Source organism: Mustelus asterias (genome assembly GCF_964213995.1).
Source record: "Mustelus asterias chromosome 26 unlocalized genomic scaffold, sMusAst1.hap1.1 SUPER_26_unloc_17, whole genome shotgun sequence".
NCBI lineage: Eukaryota > Metazoa > Chordata > Chondrichthyes > Carcharhiniformes > Triakidae > Mustelus > Mustelus asterias.
In genome coordinates, this window is record NW_027590084.1 from 385,717 (window position 1) to 408,791 (window position 23,075).

At 46.1% G+C, this 23,075-nt stretch overlaps 1 protein-coding gene across 2 annotated transcripts in view; it reads right to left on the reverse strand.

Moving 5' to 3' along the window:
• Positions 1-23,075, reverse strand: part of LOC144482108 (NACHT, LRR and PYD domains-containing protein 3-like) — a 102,251-nt gene that overhangs the window by 2,269 nt on the left and 76,907 nt on the right. For both annotated transcript variants that reach the window (XM_078201344.1, XM_078201345.1), the window contains exons 8-10: positions 15,734-15,904; positions 8,944-9,114; positions 2,939-3,106 (exon numbers count right to left, since the gene is read on the reverse strand). In XM_078201344.1, coding sequence (XP_078057470.1) covers positions 2,939-3,106; positions 8,944-9,114; positions 15,734-15,904 — 510 coding nt within the window. The remainder of the gene's footprint in view (positions 1-2,938; positions 3,107-8,943; positions 9,115-15,733; positions 15,905-23,075) is intronic.

The following is a 23,075-nucleotide window of genomic DNA, read 5'->3' on the forward strand; positions in this document are numbered from 1 at the left end:
TGCCGTCTTTATTGACAACAAGTGTGATTCTTGTTCCTATTTAACGAACGAAGCTTTGTGCTACTGTGCGATGATGGTGAAATCCACACCCCACATCTTTTCACCCAATTGCAGGAACTTTCAGGGTGGGTGGCCGCCCGCACGAGCAAATTCAAATTCTGGCCCAGGGATAGATTGGTGGCACGGTGGTTAGTAGTGCTGCCTCACAGCGCCAGGGGCCTAGGTTCGAATCCCGGCTTGGGTAACTGCCTGTGTGGAGTTTGCACGTTCTTTCCGTGTCTGTGCGGGTTTCCTCTGGGTGGTGCTGTTTCCTCCCACAGTCCAAAGATGTGCAGCTTGGCTGATTGGCCGTGCTAAATTAATTCTAGTGTCAAGGAGGATTAACAGGGTAAATGTGTGAGGTTACAGGACTAAGGCCTGGGTGGGATTGTGGTCGGTGCAGACCCGATGGGCCGAATGGCCTCATTCTGTACCGATTGTAGATCTGTATGATTCTAGATCTGTAGAACTTACCTAGATAGTGACACAGGAAATGTTCGTCAGTGTAAAACCTAAATAAATCCATAATCCGAGTCCCTAACCAGCCCAAATCGGCCTGACTAGCACCCCTCCCCCGCGCCTACCCCTAATCCACTTCAACTACCTCCTCCAACCCTACTTACTTCTGATACCCTGCAACTACCACCATGACCAAATAAAACCACACCACCAGTCCACCCTTCATCCACCTCAACTAGCCGTCCACTAACCAACGACCTAACTGCACTTTCTATCTGACTGCAACCACGCCTATGTTGATGATCCAATTCCTTGATGTTCTAATATGACCCATAACCCCACACTTAAATACCCAACCAGCCTCCTACCAATGAAAATCACCCCGTCAACATCCCCCAACACAACCACCCAAATGCAAGTGAATAGTCTCCTGACCAGGGACTATCTGCACACTGTCCTCACTTTCACCCAACTGACCATCCAAGATTTTGCAACTACCACACTGGCCATCTCGTCATCCGTCAACTTACCATTCACCCACTTACCTTCCTCACCCACCCTATCAACAAACCGCTTCCTTCAACCATCAAATAACATTCATTAATCTGACCATATTGCAGCCACTGCTGTAAATAGGATCAATGCTTTTTCTTCTCCGCCTCTACTCTGCTCTGATGGAGCTCCCCGGGGTCAGTGTGCTGTAAATAGGGTGTATTCTCTCTCTTCCCCGACTCTACTCTGCTCTGATGGAGCTCCCTGGCGTCACTGTTGTGTAAATAGGGAGTGTGCTCTCTCTTCCCCGACTCTACTCTGCTCTGATGAAGCTCCCGGGGTCACTGTGCTGTAAATAGGGTGTATTCTCTCTCTTCTCCGACTCTACTCTGCTCTGATGGAGCTCCCCGGGGTCACTGTGCTGTAAATAGGGTGTATTCTCTCTCTTCTCCGACTCTACTCTGCTCTGATGGAGCTCCCTGGCGTCACTGTTGTGTAAATAGGGTGTATTCTCTCTCGTCTCCGCCTCTACTCTGCTCTGATGGAGCTCCTGGCGTCACTGTTGTGTAAATAGGGAGTGTGCTCTCTCTTCCCCGACTCTACTCTGCTTTGGAGGAGCTACCCGGGGTCACTGTGCTCTAAAGAGGGTGTATTCTCTCTCTTCCCCGACTCTACTCTGCTCCGATGGAGCTCCCCGGGGTTATGTGCTGCAAGTACGGTGTGTGCCCTCTCCTCCCTAACTCTACTCTGCTCCAGTGGAGCTACACAGTAAGAAGTTTAACAACACCAGGTTAAAGTCCAACAGGTTTATTTGGTAGCAAAAGCCACACAAGCTTTCGGAGCTCTAAGCCCCTACTTCAGGTGAGTGGGAATTCTGTTCACAAACAGAGCTTATAAAGACACAGACTCAATTTATATGAATAATGGTTGGAATGCGAATACTTACAACTAATCAAGTCTTTAAGAAACAAAACAATGTGAGTGGAGAGAGCATCAAGACAGGCTAAAAAGATGTGTATTGTCTCCAGACAAGACAGCCAGTGAAACTCTGCAGGTCTACGCAACTGTGGGAGTTACAAATAGTGTGACATGAACCCAATATCCCGGTTGATGCCGTCCTCGTGTGTGCGGAACTTGGCTATCAGTTTCTGCTCAGCGACTCTGCGCTGTCGTGTAAATAGGGTGTATTCTCTCTCTTCTCCGACTCTACTCTGCTCTGATGGAGCTCCCCGGGGTCACTGCTGTAAATAGGGTAGCACAGCGCAGAGTCGCTGAGCAGAAACTGATAGCCAAGTTCCGCACACACGAGGACGGCCTCAACCGGGATATTGGATTCATGTCACACTATTTGTAACTCCCACAGTTGCGTGGACCTGCAGAGTTTCACTGGCTATCTTGTCTGGAGACAATACACATCTCTTTAGCCTGTCTTGATGGTCCCTCTACTCACATTGTTTGGTTTCTTAAAGACTTGATTAGTTGTAAGTATTCGCATTCCAACTATGATTCATGTAAATTGAGTCTGTGTCTTTATAAGCTCTGTTTGTGAACAGAATTCCCACTCACCTGAAGAAGGGGCTTAGAGCTCCGAAAGCTTGTGTGGCTTTTGCTACCAAATAAACCTGTTGGACTTTAACCTGGTGTTGTTAAACTTCTTACTGTGTTTACCCCACTTCAACGTCGGCATCTCCACACCAATGGATCTACTCAGGGTCATTGTGCTCTAAATATGGTGTCTACTCTCTTTTCTCCCACCTGATTTGATTTGACTCTGCTCTAATGGAGTTCCCCAGCGTCTCTGTGCAGGAGATCTTGAGTGGGAAATGGAGCAGTTTCAGATTGGGAGAATGTTCATGCACAGCGGCAATCTGCTTTGAAAGTTCAGGTCGATTTACATTTTAAAATCCAATTTAAATTTTAATGATTATTTTAAATAACATAAACTCACCCAATCAGTTGTAGACTCCTGCAATTCTGTATGAGGCGGCAGAGTGGAGGGACAGATTGGTCTGTGAATGAGTTTGATCCCAGGTTCAGAATCTTCAGTGACTCATTTGTGCTGAGAGCGGAGGCGAGATCCTCAGTGCAAGAATCTGTGAGAGCGTTTCTATACAGACTGGGGATCAGAGAGAGAGAAACATAACATGAATCAGAGTAAATCACAAGTCATTTAAATAATACTGTTAATAACAATAATAATGAATATTGTGACACATTTGAAAAGCACAATTTGCATTTCTTTCGAATGAGGAAATACTCTTAATGTTGAAAATGAAACATCAGTAGAATTAACTGGAAATGCTCAGCAGGTAAATACTGGTGAAGAAAGAAACAGGTTGAAAGTTTGAGCGTTCATTGGAATTGGGAAATGACAGTGAATTGAGGGGTTTGAAGTGACAACGGTGGGTGGCTGTGGCAGAAATGAAGAAAGGACAACATGGAATTACAGGAGTGATTTAGTGACAGAAAAGTGATGATGGGACAAGACCAAATCACAAGGTTCCCATTTCCTTAGTCGGAGTGGCTCGGGAGGGACATGGGATGGTCAGTGGTTTGGGAATGCAGTTTGTGGTGAGGTTGAAGATAATGGCTGTGATTTTACCAGAAGCTCTGAAATCCCAACATGGGGAGTGTGTCCGTGTGGGCAGGATAGGCAGAGCTATGAAGGTGATACTGTCACAGGTGGACAAGTAACAGTTGGCAGGCAGAGGAGCTGTCCACTCAGGCAGCGTGGGCAGGTGGCAGTCCCGGTTCAGACAATGGCAGCACCACCTCCAAAACAGCCAGCAGGAGTTTCAGCTCTGGAGGGGGCAAGGATGGAGCTCTGCTAACTGAATGAAGGGCGTAAATGACAGAATGCAGATCAAACGCTGCCCCTCAATTAATATTGCCTCGCTGGAGGGTCTCCTGCCAGCTGCTCGGGCTCGAATGGAGGTCCTGTTCCCTCAAGATGGGAGGAGATTATCCCATCGACACAGCCTGGCTGGAAGGAGATTGCTGAGGAGGTGCACATGTGTGAGAAAAGTGGTTGCAGTGCGGAAAAAGGATCAATGTCCTGATGTATTCTGACAAGGTGAATACCCTGCTGAGTACAATAACGAGTATTAAATATCGATGAGTATTTCAATTTAATCGTCATAAGTCACATTTTGGTTCTATCGGGGGAGGTGGTGGCATAATGGTATGTTACTGGACTGGTGCCCCATAGTAATGCTCTGGAGTCACAGATTCAACCCTGCCACTGTTAAAGGTGAAATGTGAATTCAATACAACATTTGAATTAACACTCTAATGATCACGAAGCCGTTGTCGATAGTCGTTCAACACCGTTTGGTTCACTGATGCCATTCCTTACCTGGTCTGGCCCACATGTGACTCCAGATCCACAACCGCGAGGTTGACTATTAAATGTCCGGTCAGCGGCAATTAGGGATGAGCAACAAATGCTGGCCCAGCCAGCGACGGCCACATCACATTAACAAACAAGAAAGCACCATCCAAATTATTGTATTCAAAATCCATTGCGTAACTGAGATTCAGGAAAAATGCTCCGGAGGCCTCATTGAGGGGCTTCGAGGGTCACATTCATCCCTTCGTAAACACGTTGGACAACCATGGGCTTGTACACGTGTTAGACATGTGCGTAACAATTGAAATTTGTGTTTGGAAAGAAAGCAAAGAACACAAGGGAACGAGCCAAGAAGACTGGAGACGTCCAGATTTTGCCATCCTTACACCAAAGGATGATGAGTTGCTGGATCAGGAAAGCTTGGGGGCACAGCGGACAATCGCTGCTGGTGAGATGGTTGTGGAGCTGAGAGTGAATGGCCTAATGAATGGGTACAGGTAGCCTCTTGTGAGGAGAAGTAATAGTTTTTGTGTGTCCAGCACTGGTCACAAAGAGCAGTCTGAAGGATGTTTTGTAATAATAACAGAATAACTAGGAGTAGCAATAGGCCATTCAGCCCCTCGTTTCAGATCCATCATTTGATCGCTTATTGGCTGATCTTACTGTGGTTCACACTTCGTTTCCTAATTCTCCCCTATAAACTTTGATACCCTTGTCAATCCGAAATCTATCTTAACTCAGTCTTGAACATATTCACTGACCCTGCAAAAACACTTTGAAAATGAAAAAAAAAACATGCATAAGTTCCCCCTTATCCATTCTGCTGGTTACATCCCTCCGAACATCCAACAGCTTTCATAACGTCATGTTAACCCTGACTGATCCTGCAATTGTTTCCTAAGTGTTCTGGTATGACATCTTTCATTTCAGAAGTATAGGATTTGCCCTGCTATTGCTATCAGTCGAACCGGTTTGTACTTTCCATTTTTCTCTGAACATCCATTTTTAAATTGCAGAGTTACATTGTCACTTTCTAATCTACAGGAAGATTTCCAGAATCTATAGAAGTTTGGACGATGACCATCAATGCATGTAGTATCTCTACAAACACCTCTTTCAACTCTCTGGAATGAAGATAATCAGGCATTAAGTCCCATTAATTTCCCGAGTGCAATTTTTCCACTAATATAAACAACTGCCCTTTCCTCATTCACACCAGTCCATTGAAGCTCCATTATTTCTGGGACTTTTAAAACATTTTCCACGGTGAATGCAGACACAAAAGGGCTGAACTTTACAATAAAAAATCCAAGTCCAGGACGGGCATGAAAATGGGAGCGGATCAGATCCGTTTTCTGTGCGAGTTCAAATCTGCCATCATATGCACTCAGTACATGAATAAACAGTAATGGTTTCTCACCTGTAGATGGAGGTGGACAGGGCTTATGTCATCTGAACGTTGGCTGAGAGCAGGGAAGGCCGTCATTGTGCATGCGCAGGTCTCAAGCATCACAAATCTGTCACTCAGTCTATGCTGCTCTCAGCCAGCCTGAATGGCTGAAACACCGCCTCCCCCCCCCCCCCCCCGCCATTCCCCACCTACTGCGATGGCACGCGACCAATCCTGACCCCACGACCCACCGGGAACAGTACCCTTTCACTTCTCTCCCCCCATGATCGGCCACCCATCTTAACCCTCCCTCACCCCTTAATAGGGTGCCTGACTCCCCCCAACACGATCGCTGGTCCAAGCCCCACCCATGGCCATTCCTGATTGACCCCCTCTCTCTACCACCAATCCCAATGCAGAATACACAGCGGTTCCGCCCTCCCTCCATCTCACAGATCCCAATGCAGAGTGCACAGCGTGTCCCCACGCCCCACCCAACGACTGATGGCGCCCAACCTCGCCGGTCTGCCCCTGCCCCCTTGAAACAGACTGGCGCCTGGTGGACATTGCAAGGTTGTCAGGTTGGTGGTGCCAAGCTGGTACGTCCAAAATGGCACCCCCCCCCTCCGCGCCCCTTGTCCCCGGCGGCCCCAGGGGACTCAATGGTTTCCACTTCTACCGGCGTGGGCATCACGCTGGTCACCATTGGTGGGGACTAGCTTTGTTTCTCACCGGAGACAAACTCTCGTCTGAGGGTCACAGAGGAAAATGACCCCGGATATTTTCTTCCTAGACTCATTAATTCAAGGAAAATGAGGTTTAAATGTTATTTTTTAAAAAATCAACCCTGTTCCAGAAATGGCTGATCACGCTGGATATCTGGTACTGATAAGATCGCGAGAGGCGCGAAATCGGGCGTGAACCTTACTTTTCTGCCCTGTCAGCATCTTACCGGCTCGGCCCATGCATCGGCCGGTGCGGCACAACGGTGAAATCGCCCCCCAAAGTAAGTACTTGAGTCTCTGCTATTACTTTATTCGTTTTATACATTTTACTGACTTCGTTTGTGTTGGATCCACATTTGTTTGCGCGAATCTTTTGATATTTATGTTTGTATAAAATCTTTCAGAGTTTGTTTTTAATGTTTCTCACTAGTTTACTCTCATATTCTATTTTTCCTTCCTTGAACTTTCTCTTGCTCCACCCTTGCAGAATTCTCAGCCTTATGATTTTAGCATATCTTCTTTTCATCTAACACAATCCTTGATTTTATTCATCACCATTGGTGGGAACACTTCTGTTGATTTTCATCACATTAAATCAATGTATTTTTGTTGAAAACGCTACACCTTTTACGTACCTCAATGGGAATTCGGATCAATGTGAACTTAGGATATATTTTTTCGACACAGACACTTTAATTGGCTAAGCTGTCGCAATGCTAACGTGCTATTTGTGCTCCGGATCACTTGCTGAACTGCTTAACAACTTTTAGTCATTGACGTGGCAGGACACCCAGATCCCTTTGTATCAGAGAGTTGCCATCTCTCTCCATTCAATTGTCTAATGCTTTTCTATTCTTCCTGACAAAGTGGACAAGCTCCACCTTCTCACATTAAAGTCCTTCAGCTAATATTTTTTCACATTAACTTAAATAATCCACAAAGGGATTTCGTCAAGTTATAGCCTCTTGATTCTTTACTTTCCTATTGTTGTATTATCAGTAAATCTTGCTGCACAAATTCGGCCATTTCTTCCAATTCATTGTACAGATAGTAAATATTTGAGGCCCCAGCACTCTCCCCTGAGGTACTCCATTAGCACCAGCTTTGCCAAAATGAAAATCATCCATTTTACACAATACTCTGCTTGTTGCTAGTTTATGGGGAAAATGGTGATATACTGTCAATGTCACTGGACTAGTAATCCAGAGCTTGCGGGTAACGCTCTGAGGATCCGGGTTTGAATGCCATCATGGCAGATGGCGAAATTTGAATTCAATGAAAATCACGAGTTAAAAAGTCGAATTTTCGTCATAAAAAACCTTGATATACTAATGTCCTTTAGGGAAGGCAATCTGCATCATGATTCACAAATATTAGGACTCCTAAAATTCGCTCTATAATGGTCAAACAAACCATTCAGTTCAATTAAACTGGTCCAGCCAATCCACATCACAGTCCAACCACATCCACTGAATAAAATTAAACAATTCTCTATCAATCATGTACAGTAACCATTGATGTGCCACCTTACTGAATACCATGCATTAATCTAAGTAAAGCACACCTACAGGTTCTCCTTGTTTGTTATTTCCTCAAATATATCAAATAGTTCAGTCAAACATGATTTCAATTTCACGTGTTGACTGCATGATTGAATTATCATTTTCTACACTCTGTTCTCAAACATCCCCTTTGAGAGGCGATGGGCTCAGAAAACTATATTTTTTCCTGCTCTCTGTCTCCTTTCTTCCTTGAATAGAGGTGTTTGATTTTTGATTTTCCAAACCACTGGGACCTTGCCAGAATCTAGGGAATTTTGGAAGATCATAACGAATGCATCTACTATCTCTGCAGCCACTTGTGTTAAGACCCTAGTGATAAACTTGTCAAGTTTCAGTTCTAATTGTATTCTGAGTAGGTTTTTCCAGCCGAATGGTTGTGTTTTACGTTTTTACTCCCCATTTACCTCCTGTTTTTCAAATATTCTTGCGATGTTTTCTTTGTATGCTACAGTGAATGAAGGCCCAACATTCCTGTTAACTCTTCTCATAATTATTTGTTTCCCATTATTAGAAACATAGAAAAGAGGACGATTAGAATATTTGAACCTTTGAGCCTGCCCCACTTGTCAATATGATCAAGAGGATCATATTCACAAGTGGGGCAAGAGGATCAATATGATCATGGTCAATATTAGACTCTTTAAACTAGATTTTTATTGAATCAAATTTCACCACTGGCCATGGTGGGATTTGAACCAACGTATCCGGAGCATTATCCCACGTCTCTGAATTACCAGTCCGCGGACAATGATACTATAGCACGGGCATTTCATTTCCCAGAGGTCAGAGAGAGAAATAACAGGAACCAGAGTAAATGCAGTTTTCCTTATTAATAACTGACACCAACAGTAATGACATCGCTTATTTATACGAATACAAAATATATTCAGTTATTCTAAGTAGAATCTTAAACAGTATGATACTTACTCCAGTTTCTGTATTTTACATTCCAGTTTCTTCAGAGCCATAGACAGTCGGTTCACTCCTAAATTTCCCAGTTTATTATCACCCAGATTCAGATCTATCAGTGACTGGTTTGTCGTGAGAGCAGAGGCAAGGTCGTTGGCACAAGAATCTGTGAGACTGTTGCTATGGAGACTGGAAATCAGAGAGTTAATAGTAACGGGATCAGTGAACTTCCAGCTTCGTTAAGAATACCATTATTAAAAATAGTGATGTACATTACATCGTGAGACATTCGGGAAACAGACTTCACTTAATAGAGGACAAAATACTATTGATGCTGAAATTCTGAAATATAAGAGCAATATGCTGGGAACTCTCAGCATGTCATGCAGTATCTGTGAAGTGAGGAACAGAGTTAGTTTCAGTTCAATTAGCTTTCATTGGAGTTCAATTAGCTTTCCTTAGTGCTTGGAAATAGCAGGGAATTATGTTGTTTTAAGTCACAGGGAACTGGGGATGGATGGATGACGAGGAAAGATCAAAATGGAAGCGCAGGAGTAATTAAATGTCAAAAACGATGTTTTTCTTTATTCATTTGTGGGTTTCCTCCAGGTGGTCCGGTTTCCTCCCACAGTTCAAAGATGTGTGGGTTAGGTTGATTGACCATGCTAAATTGACCCTAATATCCGGGGGATTAGCAGAGTAAGCATGCGGAACTACGGGAATAGGGCCTGGGTGGGATAGTGGTCAGTACAGACTCGATGGGCCGAATGACCTCCTTCTGTACTCTAGGGATTCTATGATTCTATGGCATGGGCATCACTGGCTGGCCAGTATTAATTGCACATCTCCAGTTGCCCTTTTAAGACAGTTGAGCGTCAATAAAATTGTTGTAGCTCTGGAGTCACATGTAGGCCAGACCAGGTGAGGGTGAGAGATTTCCTTCCCTAAAGGACATTGATGAAATAGAAAAGTACAGGATCCCCACGTCCTTACCCTGAGTCACTCGGGAGGGAGATTGGATAAGCGGTGGCCCCGGAGTGATGCGATGCGGTTGAAGATGATGTTTGAAAAACGTTTTTCACGCTGCCAGTGGTTGGGGTCTGGAATGCACAGCCCGGAACTGTGGTGGAGGCAGATTGAATCGGGGGAATTAGATAAATATTTCAATAGAAGCAATGTTTAAGGAAACGAGGAAAAGGCAGGATAAGGATACAATTCATCATGTTCGTTTAGAGAACTGGTGCAGACAAGATGGGCCAAATGACGTCCTTTGGCACCGTAACAATTTCATGACGGTAAAAGCTTGAGATTCACCGATATTTCAGGGACACAACATAGCAAGCGTGGTAGAATGGGTGGCGGTGGATCTCTATAGACCCCCATAGCAGATATGTGGATCAAACCCTCGATATTAGCGTCATTCTTCATCACACTCCAGACACCGAAATGACTGAACTAGCCAACTCCACACTTTAACCAGAACCGGTACTTTAGTATCTGAGAGGCGAGGATGCCATTCTCTCCAGCAGCACAAGCAGAATCATAGAATTGTTGCGGAGCAGAAGGAGGACATTCAGCCAATGGTGTCTGCACAGAATCTATGAATGAGCAGTTCACTAAGTGTCATTCCCCCACCTTCCCTTCGTAACCCTGCACATTCTTGCTTTTTTCAGGCAACAATCCAATTCCCTTTGGTAGGCTTCAGTTGAACGTGTCTCCACCACACTCACAGACAGAGCATTCCAGATCTTAATCATTCACTGCAGGGCAAGTCCCGTTTCAGGCAATACTGACAACATATTTAAGGGCAGCCAGCAGCGCTTTCAACGGCAGCAGCTCTAGAGGGATCAGTGAGGGAGCCCTGGTAACCCAACAAAGGACTGACATGGCAGGAGACGATAAAACTTCAATTCAAAGATACATCCATGGGAAGTCCTCCTCAAGGCTGCACGGGTTCAGAGTGAGGTCCAGTTCCCTCAGGAGATGATCTGCCATGTCAACCCAAGCAGGCCTGGGTGGAGATTGCCAAGACCTGAGCAGATATGAGGTATGTGTTTGCAGTGAGGCAGAAACATCAATAACCTTGTGGTGATGTGGCTCCTTTGAGGAGCGATCTTTTCAAGGTCACGATCGGGTCGGTCCCGAAGGAGTGGCTGGACGGGAAGCTGAGCCAATCGGGAGCAAAGGCACGCGTCCTGGGATGGGGAGGAGCCTCAGTCGAAGCCAGGGAGGAGGAGAGTGTAGTCGTGTATTGCGGTTACGTCAGGCCCTATGTAAAAAATATTATTTCTAACCAGTAATTACTTGACGCCACAATGATGTCACCTCCGATATTACTACACTAGCGATGAGGTAAAATATTCTTATTCATCAGGAGGTTGCAGTGCGCAGCTAGAGTGGGAGGAGAGTGAGGGTCGAAGCTAAGAAGAGACATTTACAATGCCTTTCATCGGAACGATTGAGCCATTTTCCATCATTGGAAAACTGGGGACAGCATATCAAAAGGGTGCATTATTCCTTTGCCGCTAATGAGATCGTTGTGGAGGAAAAGCAAAAGGTGATACTGCTCACAGTTTGTGTCCAACACATTTCAGGTTAGTGAGGTATCCAACATCGCCTGATATTAGTCATAAGTCTTTTGACGAGATCGTCGAAATGGTGAAAGATTATTTTAACCCTCGACTTCATGTTGAGGCAGCAATTTCATTTTGCATTCCAGCAGCCAACGGAGACTCTCTCCAGTCTGATTGATAGATTGAGAGGGTTGGCAAAGTACTGCGGAGTCTGCACCTTCTCCCCGTGTCTGCGTGTGTTTCCTCCGGGTTCCTCCCATAGTCTAAGATGTGCTGGTTAGGTGTACTGGCCATGCTAAATTCTCCCTCAGTGTATCCGAACATGCACCGGAGTGTGATGACTGGGGGATTTTCACAGTAACTTCATTGCAGCGTTAATGTATGCCTACTAGTGATACTAATCAATAAACATTAGCCTTAAACTTTAAAATTTGATGACCAAATGCTAAACTAGCAGCGGGCTTTAAGTACACAAATTTCGATTTCAGTCGCGCCAACTAGCAGCTCGAGTTGGATGAAGATTCCCAGCAATTAGTTCCTATCAGCGCCCACAAAGAGATAAACAGTACACATGTTTACCCTTTGGAGTCTCATCAGCCAGTACTATTTTCCATCGTAAAAAGAAACAATTATTGCTGGGAATTCCTCAAGTAGTGGTGTTCCGGGATGATGTCCTAATTACGGGAGCACGCCCTGCAGAGAACAGGGCAAACTTAGAGGCAGTTCTCAATGGTCCGTTTGAAATGAGAGAAAATGTATTCTCCAGGCAGATGAAATTACAGATCTCGATTTCAGGATAGACACCAAATGTCTGTATCCTTTGGAGGATATCGTTGAACCCTTAAGAATGTAACCATGGCTTAAAAATATATCGGAGTTAAAATCCTTCACAGGAATGGTGAATTATTACGACAGATTCTTAGAAAACGTGTATAGAAGTTCAGCACCACTTCAGCTTTCGAGGAAGCAACAGTGCTGGAAATGGGAAGAAGCAGAAAAAGAGGCATTTTCAAAATTAAACAAAGCCTTACAGTGTCATCGACACATTTTTATCCAACCAAACCATTAGTATTTAGCTGTGATGCATCACAATCCGACGTGGGAGCAGTCTTATCCCACACGATGTCAGGTGTAACAGAGAGCCAAATCCCATTTTTGCCACGAACGTTATCAACTGAAAAATGTGTACGTAGATTGACAAAGAAGCATGGCGGTAATTCATGCAGTGAAGGAAATTCATCTATATATATTTGGTAGCCATTTCCACATAGCATCAGATCACAAATAATTGACGGGTTTATACCAAAAAGATAAACCAGTGCCAACAATTCCGTCTGTGAGGCTGCAGAGATGGGGCATATTGCTATCTGCGTACAGCTAGTCTTTCCAGCATAGGCCCGGGACGTAAATACCGAATAGGGACATGCTCGGCCACCTCCCTATGCCACAGGCTGTGCCGTCAACATCTGTACCACAAGCAATACTGTCAGTGCTGCGCCGAATAGAAACCTTACCGGTCTCAACTACTCATATAAATATTTGGACCAAAAGGGGCCCGGTGTTATCAAAAGTAAAGAGGATTGTGTCACAAGGATGACGCTCCGATAAGTCAGAGCAAATCAGACCATACCTGTAGCAGAGGATGGCGAAAACAAGTCAGGATTGGCGTGTTTTTGTTTTGGGCAGGCTCGTGTTATAGTGCCACCACAAGGGCGACAGCTATTATTACACGAATTGCATGACACAAGCACTGGACAAAGTAGGATGAAATCACTCGCTTGAAGTTATAATTTGTGGCCAGGCATCGATAAATCGAAAGAATAGCCAGCCAGTGCATGAGGTGTGAAGACCAGGAGTCATTGCCACCACTAACAAATATACATACATGGGAGTGGTTGGGACAGTCGTCGTCAAGACTGCATGCACAATTCACAGGACAGTTCATGGGGCTTATTTCATTGTGGTTGATGCTCATTCTGAAAAACTGGATCAGACTTCTTGCCGAAGTACATGGTCGCCACATAAAAAAGCATATGGATCATCTGAGGAAGAGAGTGGCAGGGATACGGGAACCCAGCAGGTGTGTCCTGTGGTGGACTTGCGTTTGCCAGTTGCTGATACAGCGATTAGTGTTTTTAATGTAGAGCCGAGGCAACCAACAGTTTCCAAAGCAGACGCGGCAGCCGCTACTGAGGATGGTAACTGGTCCCACAACACCAGGTTAAAGTCCAACAGGTTGTGGAGATGCTGGCGTTGGACTGGTACAGGCTGCTGGTGGGCACATCATGGCTACTGAGGAGGTTGTCCATCCCGGATTGATGCATTTGCATTGTGCGTCTCCACCCAGATTCTTTACTGACCAAAGGACCCAGTACCGAGTTGCGACAAATCTCCAGAGTCTGGAAGTCTCCAGATCAAGTCACTTTGTGATGAGTTTTCTCTGGGATGTTTCTGGTGTAATCTTGTGTCATGCAAGCCTATGTTTCATGATGCAACTTCTGGTCCATTCACAGGCGGTCTCAGGAGTTTGTGGTTTTGGTGGGAGGGTGGTGCGAGGGAAGGTGCGTGGCTCCTTTAAGGGGGCGATATTTTGAGTATTGGGCTTGATACTATGGAGAGGCCAGGCGGGAAGCTGAGCCAAATGGGAGCATGGTGGCACGTTCTGGGATGGGGAGAAACCTCCGTTGGAGCCAGGGAGTAGAAGAGAGTAATTATGTTAGACACTTAGCTTATATATTTATGCCTATTAATGTTAACAAATCATTCATTGTGAAGAACACAAATTCCCTTTACTTCAATATATACCTGATGACTTTATTATATAACTGATCTGTTCTGACAAGATGAGTGAAGCAGCTTATAGAATTTAATGTGAGGCATTTGTGGTCAGATCTGAAAGGAAGTGAAATTGGTAGGAAGGTTAACCCCAACCAGACTCTGGCAATATCCAGCCATCTGCATGGACTGTCCGAGACAAGTCAGCCTCGCTGTGGAGGGTCTCAATCAGTCAGAGGTACACTGTCAGGATGAAGCGGTCGCGTGCAGGTGGCATCCCTGTTGAGACATGATGGACAGTCAGGCTGCAACCAGCCTAGCCTAGTGTGCGTCTTTAATGGGTGAGTAACAATGGAAAGTTATGCGTGTGTACAAGCGAGCGCACAACGTCAGGGAATGAACTAAATATGGTGGTAGCGTTCAGGTCTTGCCACCCTTGCGTCCATATAAGGCAGCTGAGAGACCTGGAGACAGACTGGGAAATTGCTGACAATAAGAAGGGCTGTGGGGCTGACAGTGAGTGTTCGAATGGATGGACACAGGAGGCCCTCTAGTGAGCACAAAACGTACAGCATGTGTGTCCATCACTGGTCACAAGGAACAGCCTGAAGGACGTGTTGGATTATACATCGTCTCTATTCAGTCTTCTTTCTCTCACAAACCAAGGTCTGTGCGACTGGATGACAGTTGTACCCCTCTGAGCAGGTGAAGAAGTCCTCAGAGGGTACACCCGTCACATTCTTCCCCCAAACTTTCGGCACAAAAATGTGTGGGATTGACATCCCATTGCCTTGGGATCAGAGAGAGAAATCACAGGAGTCAGCGAAAATGCAGTTTTTGGTATATGAGTTCCGATCCCTGGGATGTCATAGATTATTACAGCACAGGGAGAGGCCCTTTGGCCCCATCTCCCAAGAGACTCCCCCAATTGCCCTGACTGCTTGAATACAACCCCCCAGACTACACCCCAACTCGCTGACTCATACTCACACTGTACTGTCTACACCCCTCTGCCTAAATGCACCCTGAACTCTGCAAAACTGCAGTCATGGTTCCTTACGTTAAACTTTCCTGCCCGTGACTGAAGGGCTCTCGAACCCTCTGCGCTACACATTCCTACCTGACCCGATTCAGAAGATGGGGCGAGAAAGATAAGGCCGCATTTGAACGTCAATAGCTGGGTGTGGAGTGACAATCTGACTGATTGTCTCCGCACAGCTCTATCCCTGACACTGACAACAATGATATGGAGATGCCGGCGTTGGACTGGGGTAAACACAGTAAGACGTCAAACAACACCAGGTTAAATTCCAACCTGTTGGACTTTAATCTGGTGTTGTAAGACTTCTTACAGATAATAATGGACTGTGTTTATTTATTATTCTAATAATAGGGTGTGCAATATACCATTAGGTATCTCATTATTGTTTTAAAAAAATGTCACGGAGTTTGACATTTACCTCAGTTTCTGTATTTTACAGTTTGGATTCCTCAGAGCCGCAGACAGTAGTTTCACTCCTGAATCTCCCAGTGCATTCTCACCCAGGTTCAGATCCCTCAGGGAGGGGCTTGTACTGAGAGCGGAGGAGAGATCCGCAGCACAAGAGTCTGTGAGAGCGTTTTTTTCCAGCCTGCAGAATCAGAGAAAGGAAAAAATCTGGAATTAGTGTAAACCTCAGCGTTCTTAAGAATAAGATTATTAACAATAATAAAATACAGCGTGAGGCATTCAAGAAACAGTTCAGTTCATACAGCAAGCAAGATACTATTGATGCTGTAAATCTGAAATATATATTTATGTGCTTATGGAAGAGAGCACACACAACATCAGGGAATACACCAAGAGTGGCTGTGTCCAGGCCGTGTTTTCCTTATGTCAATGGAAGATGATGTGGAGATGCCGGCATTGGACTGGGGTAAACACAGTAAGAAGTTTAACAACACCAGGTTAAAGTCCAACAGGTTTATTTGGTAGCAAAAGCCACACAAGCTTTCGGAGCTCTAAGCCCCTTCTTCAGGTGAGTGGGAATTCTGTTCACAAACAGAGCATATAAAGACACAGACTCAATTTACATGAATAATGGTTGGAATGCGAATACTTACAACTAATCAAGTCTTTAAGAAAGAAAACAATGCGAGTGGAGAGAGCATCAAGACAGGCTAAAAAGATATGTATTGTCTCCAGACAAGACAGCCAGTGAAACTCTGCAGGTCTAGGCAACTGTGGGGGTTACAAATAGTGTGACATGAACCCAATATCCCGGTTGAGGCCATCCTCATGTGTGCGGAACTTGGCTATCAGTTTCTGCTCAGCGACTCTGCGCTGTCGTGTGTCGCGAAGGCCGCCTTGGAGAACGCTTACCCGAATATCAGAGGCCGAATGCCCGTGACCGCTGAAGTGCTCCCCAACAGGAAGAGAACAGTCTTGCCTGGTGATTGTCGAGCGGTGTTCATTCATCCGTTGTCGCAGCGTCTGCATAGTTTCCCCAATGTACCATGCCTCGGGACATCCTTTCTTGCAGCGTATCAGGTAGACAACGTTGGCCGAATTGCAAGAGTATGTACCGTGTACCTGGTGGATGGTGTTCTCACGTGAGATGATGGCATCTGTGTCGATGATCCGGCACGTCTTGCAGAGGTTGCTGTGGCAGGGTTGTGCAGTGTCATGGTCACTGTTCTCCTGAAGGCTGGATAGTTTGCTGCGGACAATGGTCTGTTTGAGGTTGTGCGGTTGTTTGAAGGCAAGAAGTGGGGGTGTGGGGATGGGTTGTTTGAAGGCAAGAAGTGGGGGTGTGGGGATGATCTCTACTGCCTCCCGAAGATACACAAGGCAAACACACCCGGCCGTCCCATCGTATCGGGCAATGGGACCCTGTGCGAGAACCTCTCCGGCTATGTCGAGGGCATCTTGAAACCCATTGTACAAAGAACCCCGAGCTTTTGTCGCGACGCGACGGACTTCCTACAGAAACTCGGCACACATGGAGCAGTTGAACCAGGAGCGCTCCTTGCCACAATGGATGTCTCGGCACTCTACACCAGCATCCCCCATGACGATGGCATTGCTGCAACGGCCTCAGTGCTCATCGCCAACAACTGCCAGTTTCCAGATGCAATTTTACATCTCATTCGCTTCATCCTGGACCACAATATCTTCACCTTCAACAACCAGTTCTTCATCCAGACACACGGAACAGCCATGGGGACCAAATTCGCACCTCAATGTGCCAATATCTTCATGCACAGGTTCGAACAAGACTTCTTCACCGCACAGGACCTTCAACCGATGCTATACACTAGATACATCGATGACATTTTCTTCCTTTGGACTCATGTTGAACAATCACTGAAACAACTCTATGATGACATCAACAAGTTCCATCCCACCATCAGACTCACCATGGACTACTCTCCGGAATCGGTTGCATTCTTGGACACACGCATCTCCATTAAGGACGGTCACCTCAGCACCTCACTGTACCGCAAGCCCACGGATAACCTCACGATGCTCCACTTCTCCAGCTTCCACCCTAAATACGTTAAAGAAGCCATCCCCTACGGACAAGCCCTCCGCATACACAGGATCTGCTCGGATGAGGAGGATCGCAACAGACACCTCCAGACGCTGAAAGATGCCCTCATAAGAACAGGATATGGCGCTCGACTCATTGATCAACAGTTCCAACGCGCCACAGCGAAAAACCGCACTGACCTCCTCAGAAGACAAACACGGGACACAGTGGACAGAGGACCCTTCGTTGTCCAGTACTTCCCCGGAGCGGAGAAGCTACGGCATCTCCTCCGGACCCTTCAACATGTCATTGATGAAGACGAACATCTCGCCAAGGCCATCCCCACACCCCCACTTCTTGCCTTCAAACAACCGCACAACCTCAAACAGACCATTGTCCGCAGGAAACTACCCAGCCTTCAGGAGAACAGTGACCATGACACCACACAACCCTGTCACAGCAACCTCTGCAAGATGTGCCGGATCATCGACACAGATGCCATCATCTCACGTGAGAACACCATCCACCAGGTACACGGTACATACTCTTGCAATTCGGCCAACGTTGTCTACCTGGTACGCTGCAAGAAAGGATGTCCCGAGGCATGGTACATTGGGGAAACTATGCAGGCGCTGCGACAACGGATGAATGAACACCGCTCGACAATCACCAGGCAAGACTGTTCTCTTCCTGTTGGGGAGCACTTCAGCAGTCACGGGCATTCGGCCTCTGATATTCGGGTAAGCATTCTCCAAGGCGGCCTTCGCGACACACGACAGCGCAGAGTCGCTGAGCAGAAACTGATAGCCAAGTTCCGCACACACGAGGACGGCCTCAACCAGGATATTGGGTTCATGTCACACTATTTGTAACCCCCACAGTTGCCTAGACCTGCAGAGTTTCACTGGCTGTCTTGTCTGGAGACAATACACATCTTTTTAGCCTGTCTTGATGCTCTCTCCACTCACATTGTTTTCTTTCTTAAAGACTTGATTAGTTGTAAGTATTCGCATTCCAACCATTATTCATGTAAATTGAGTTTGTGTCTTTATATGCTCTGTTTGTAAACAGAATTCCCACTCACCTGAAGAAGGGGCTTAGAGCTCCGAAAGCTTGTGTGGCTTTTGCTACCAAATAAACCTGTTGGACTTTAACCTGGTGTTGTTAAACTTCTTACAATGGAAGATGAGTCAGTGATCCATAGTCATAGAGCAATGCAGCACGGAAACAGGCCCTTCGGCCAGACCAGTTCATACCGACCAGGTGCCCTCCCAGCTAGTCCCAATTGTCTGCATTTAGGCCACATCCCTCTAATCCTTTCCCATGCACGTACTTATCCAAGTGCTGTTTAAATGTTGCTATTGAACCTGCCTCAACAACTTGTTCGTGCAGCTCATTCCTTATACGCAGCACGCTCTGCGTGAAGAAGTTGCCCCTCAGTTCCCATTTAATTCTTTCCCCTCTCACCTTAAACCTATGCTCTTTAGTTTTCAATTCTCCTACCCTTGGAAAAAAAGGCTATGCGTTCATCCTATCTCTGCCCATCATGATTTTACACAACTCAATAAGGTCACCCCTCATTCTCTTACGTTTCAAGGAAAAAAGCCCTAACCTTGCCAACCGCTACCTATAACGCAGGACCACTCGTCTTGTCAACGTCCTCGTAAATTTTCTTTCCACTCTATCAACGTCTTTCCTGTAATATTGCGACCACTGCAGTACAATGCAGTGCGGCCTCACTAACGACTTATAGAACTGTAACATAATGTCCCAACTCCTCTACTCACTGCCCTGACTGATGAAGGCCAGTATGCTAAACTCCTTCTTCACCATTGTTTACCTGTGACGCCGATTTCAATGAACTATGTCCTTGTACTCCCAGGTCCTTCTGTCCATCAACATTCCTCCCGTTCACGTATAACTCTTACCCTGGATTGACTTTCCAAAATGCAATACCTTACACTTTCTTGTCGTGAAATCCATTTGCCAATCCTCAGCCCGCTTCCCTCGCTGATTAACATCGCCCTGTAATTTTTGATTATGCTTATCGGTATTAACAATACTTTCTAATTGAGTGTCATCTGCAGACGTACAAACCATGCCCTGTATATTCACATCCAAATCATTTACATAAATTACGAATAATAACGGTCCCAACACCGAACCCAGGCACACCACTAGTCATAAGCCTTATGTCCGACAAACAACTTTTGACCATTACCCTGTGCTTCCTACCATCGTGCCAATATTGGACCCAATTTGCTAGCTTCCCCTCACTCCCATGGGACCTAACCTTACAGACTAGCCTGCCATGCGAGACCTTTTGAAAGGCCTTGCTAAAGTCCATATAAACAAAATCTGCTGCCCCACCCTCATCCATCCTCTTGGTTACCTCTTCGGAAAAGTCTACAAGATTTGTCAGAAATGACTTCCTATACACAAAGCCATGCTGACTATCCGGAATCAGACCTTGGCTATCCAAATGTTGATAGGTCTCAGAATTCCCTCCAGTAACTCACCCACCACTGATGTCAGGCTCACCGGCCTGTAATTCCCTGGCTTGTCTTTGCTATCCTTCTTAAACAACGGAACTACATTAACCATCCTGCAGTCTTCCAGAACTTCACGAGTGGAAAGAACAGAGGCAAATACCTCTGCAAGGTCTTCTGAATTTTTTCCCTAACCTGCCACAAAACCTGAGGATGCACTTAATCAGGCTCAGGGGATTTATCCACCTTAATGCGCTTTAAGACTGCAAATGCCTCCTCCTTAATAGTGCTGCAGCTGGGATACGTGGAAACTGGATGGGCAATCGTTGATCATGAGATGGGTTGTAGATCCCAGATAGACTAAGTAGCTGAACACATGGGCACAGCAGAGACACTGACGAATCCAAATTCTGGTGAATGTGTGCTCACCATTGTTCAGATGGAGTTTCAGGTTAGCAACTTTCTGAAGGACATGTTGGAATGTTGATCCCTCTCCAACATTCTTCCGTCTCTCTCACAAATCAACAGCTGTTCTAGACAGGAGACAGATGTCCACCTCGGAAGAGTTGGACGGAAGCACAGAGTGGAATCTCGTATTATTCCCCCATAACCTCTACTGCAGCAGATCATGCCTCGTACGATTAGCAGATGGTTCACAATCTGGCAATACAGGACAGCACAGAGAAACGCGAGCTGATGGAGGCAGTAATAGCTGAATTCACTCACACTCTCGAGGAGACAGGGCATTGCCACCTTCAGGAAGATGAAATGTGGCTGGAGTCTTGAACAACGCAGCAGATACTGGAGCTGCAGCGTAAGGTATTTTAACATCCCGTGGAGTTTACAAAGGCTGTGTGTATCCATACACAAAGGATGATGGAGTCAATCCAGGCCAGCAGTGTTACCAGTTTTCATGAATGAGCACAAATGCCATTCCCCATCGAGAGAGTGATGACCTCATGGAGAGTTACATCCAGCATATCATCCACAGGAAATACACATGAACCTGCATGTTCTCACCACCTCAATAAACTCTGCAGAGCAATGGCTGGGAGAGTCACTGTCTGTGTGGAGTTTGCACATTCTCCTCGTGTCTGCGTGGGTTTCCTCCGGGTGCTCCGGTTTCCTCCCACAGTCCAAAGATGTGCGGGTTAGATTGATTGGCCAGGTTAAAAATTGCCCCTTAGAGTCCTGAGATGCGTAGGTTCGAGGGATTAGTGGGTAAATATGTGGGGGTAGGGGTAGGGCCTGGGTGGGATTGTGGTCGGTGCAGACTCGATGGGCCGAATGGCCTCCTTCTGCACTGAAGGGTTTCTATGAATTTCTATGAGAGAGGTAAATTGTGCCTGATGTTACTGTCAGGTCCTCTGACCCATCAAATGAGCATTGAGGGTCCAGTTTGCCCTGAATGTATGGAGGAGCAGCTGCCTGCAGCATCTCGGACACTTTTCAGGATGCCTCTGGTGTGCTCCGCTCTGACCATGACACCAACACTTCACAAAGCTGCGATGACAGAGACAACTCCAGTTTCTGTACAGAAGGTCCGCAGTCTGCCGGACTCTTCCCTGACTCAGGCAACAAGGAGGACAACAGCCACGTCATTGGGGGATCCCTTCTCTGTTCTATGGGGTTCCTTATCTTGCAGCGTCTGGTAAACATCCATATCCTCATTATAGAAGAGTCATTACACTCAACGACATCCCCATCTTTCAAATCTTCTCCCCTTGTCCATTCAGGTTCTAGTGAGCACAGCACAGTACCAGAACATTCAAGACATTCGATGAGTATATTGAAGGGCTCCACTCGATTAATCCAGGCAGGAACACGTTAACTTCAGAAATCCTCTGGCCTGTTCAATTGTGTCTCAAGTTGCCCTGTAGTAGCTGCTGTACCTATCCGCTGTGACTCTGTTTAGGTTACACACAGACACAATTACCCATCTCTTCAGTGGGTAGCGCTTGTCTTTCTTAATGCTTTCATGAGATGATGGAGTCATTGGCAAAACCAAATCTTGTAGGCAATGATTACCCTCGAGAATCATAGTTTCCCTACAGTGCAGAAGGAGGCCACTGGGCTCACCGAATCTGCACTGACCACAATCCCATCCAGGCCCTACTCCCGTAAACCCACACATTTACACTGCTGATCACCTGTCACTAGTGTCAATTTAGCATTGCCAATCAATATAACCCACACTTTATTGGACTTCAGGAGTAAACCTTAGTACCCGGAGGAAACCCAGTCAGACATGGTGAGAATGTGTAAACTCCACAGAGACAATGATCCGATGCTGGAATTGAATCCGGGTCCCTGGCGTTTTGAGGCAGCAGTGCTAACCACTGTGCGACTGTGCCATCCCAAATGGTGGTGAGTCCTACTGGAGTTGAAAGCAAGCGGAGAGGTTTCCGTCACACTGCTGAGTGTGCCTTCTGGGCGGTGGACATGCATTTGGAACACAGGAGAAAAGTTATTTGTTCCTGAATTTCCAGAATCTTAGCTCCTCTTGGAACCATAGTTTTTACATTTCAGTGTTTGGTCAAGGGTTACAGTGAGATCCCTACCACCCAGGATGTTCATGCTGGGGGTGAGGGGAGGAGGAGGGGGCTGGATTTCAGAAATGGCAACGCCATTGAACGTTGAGGGGGTGGTGGTTAGATTCCCTCTTGCTGATAATTGGCTGATACTTGTGCAGGGAATCAGTTCTGAATTTTGCTCCGTCCTTGCTGATATGGACATGGACAACTTCAGTCTCTGAGGTATTGTGATTAGTACTGAGCATTGTGCATTCATCAGTGAACACC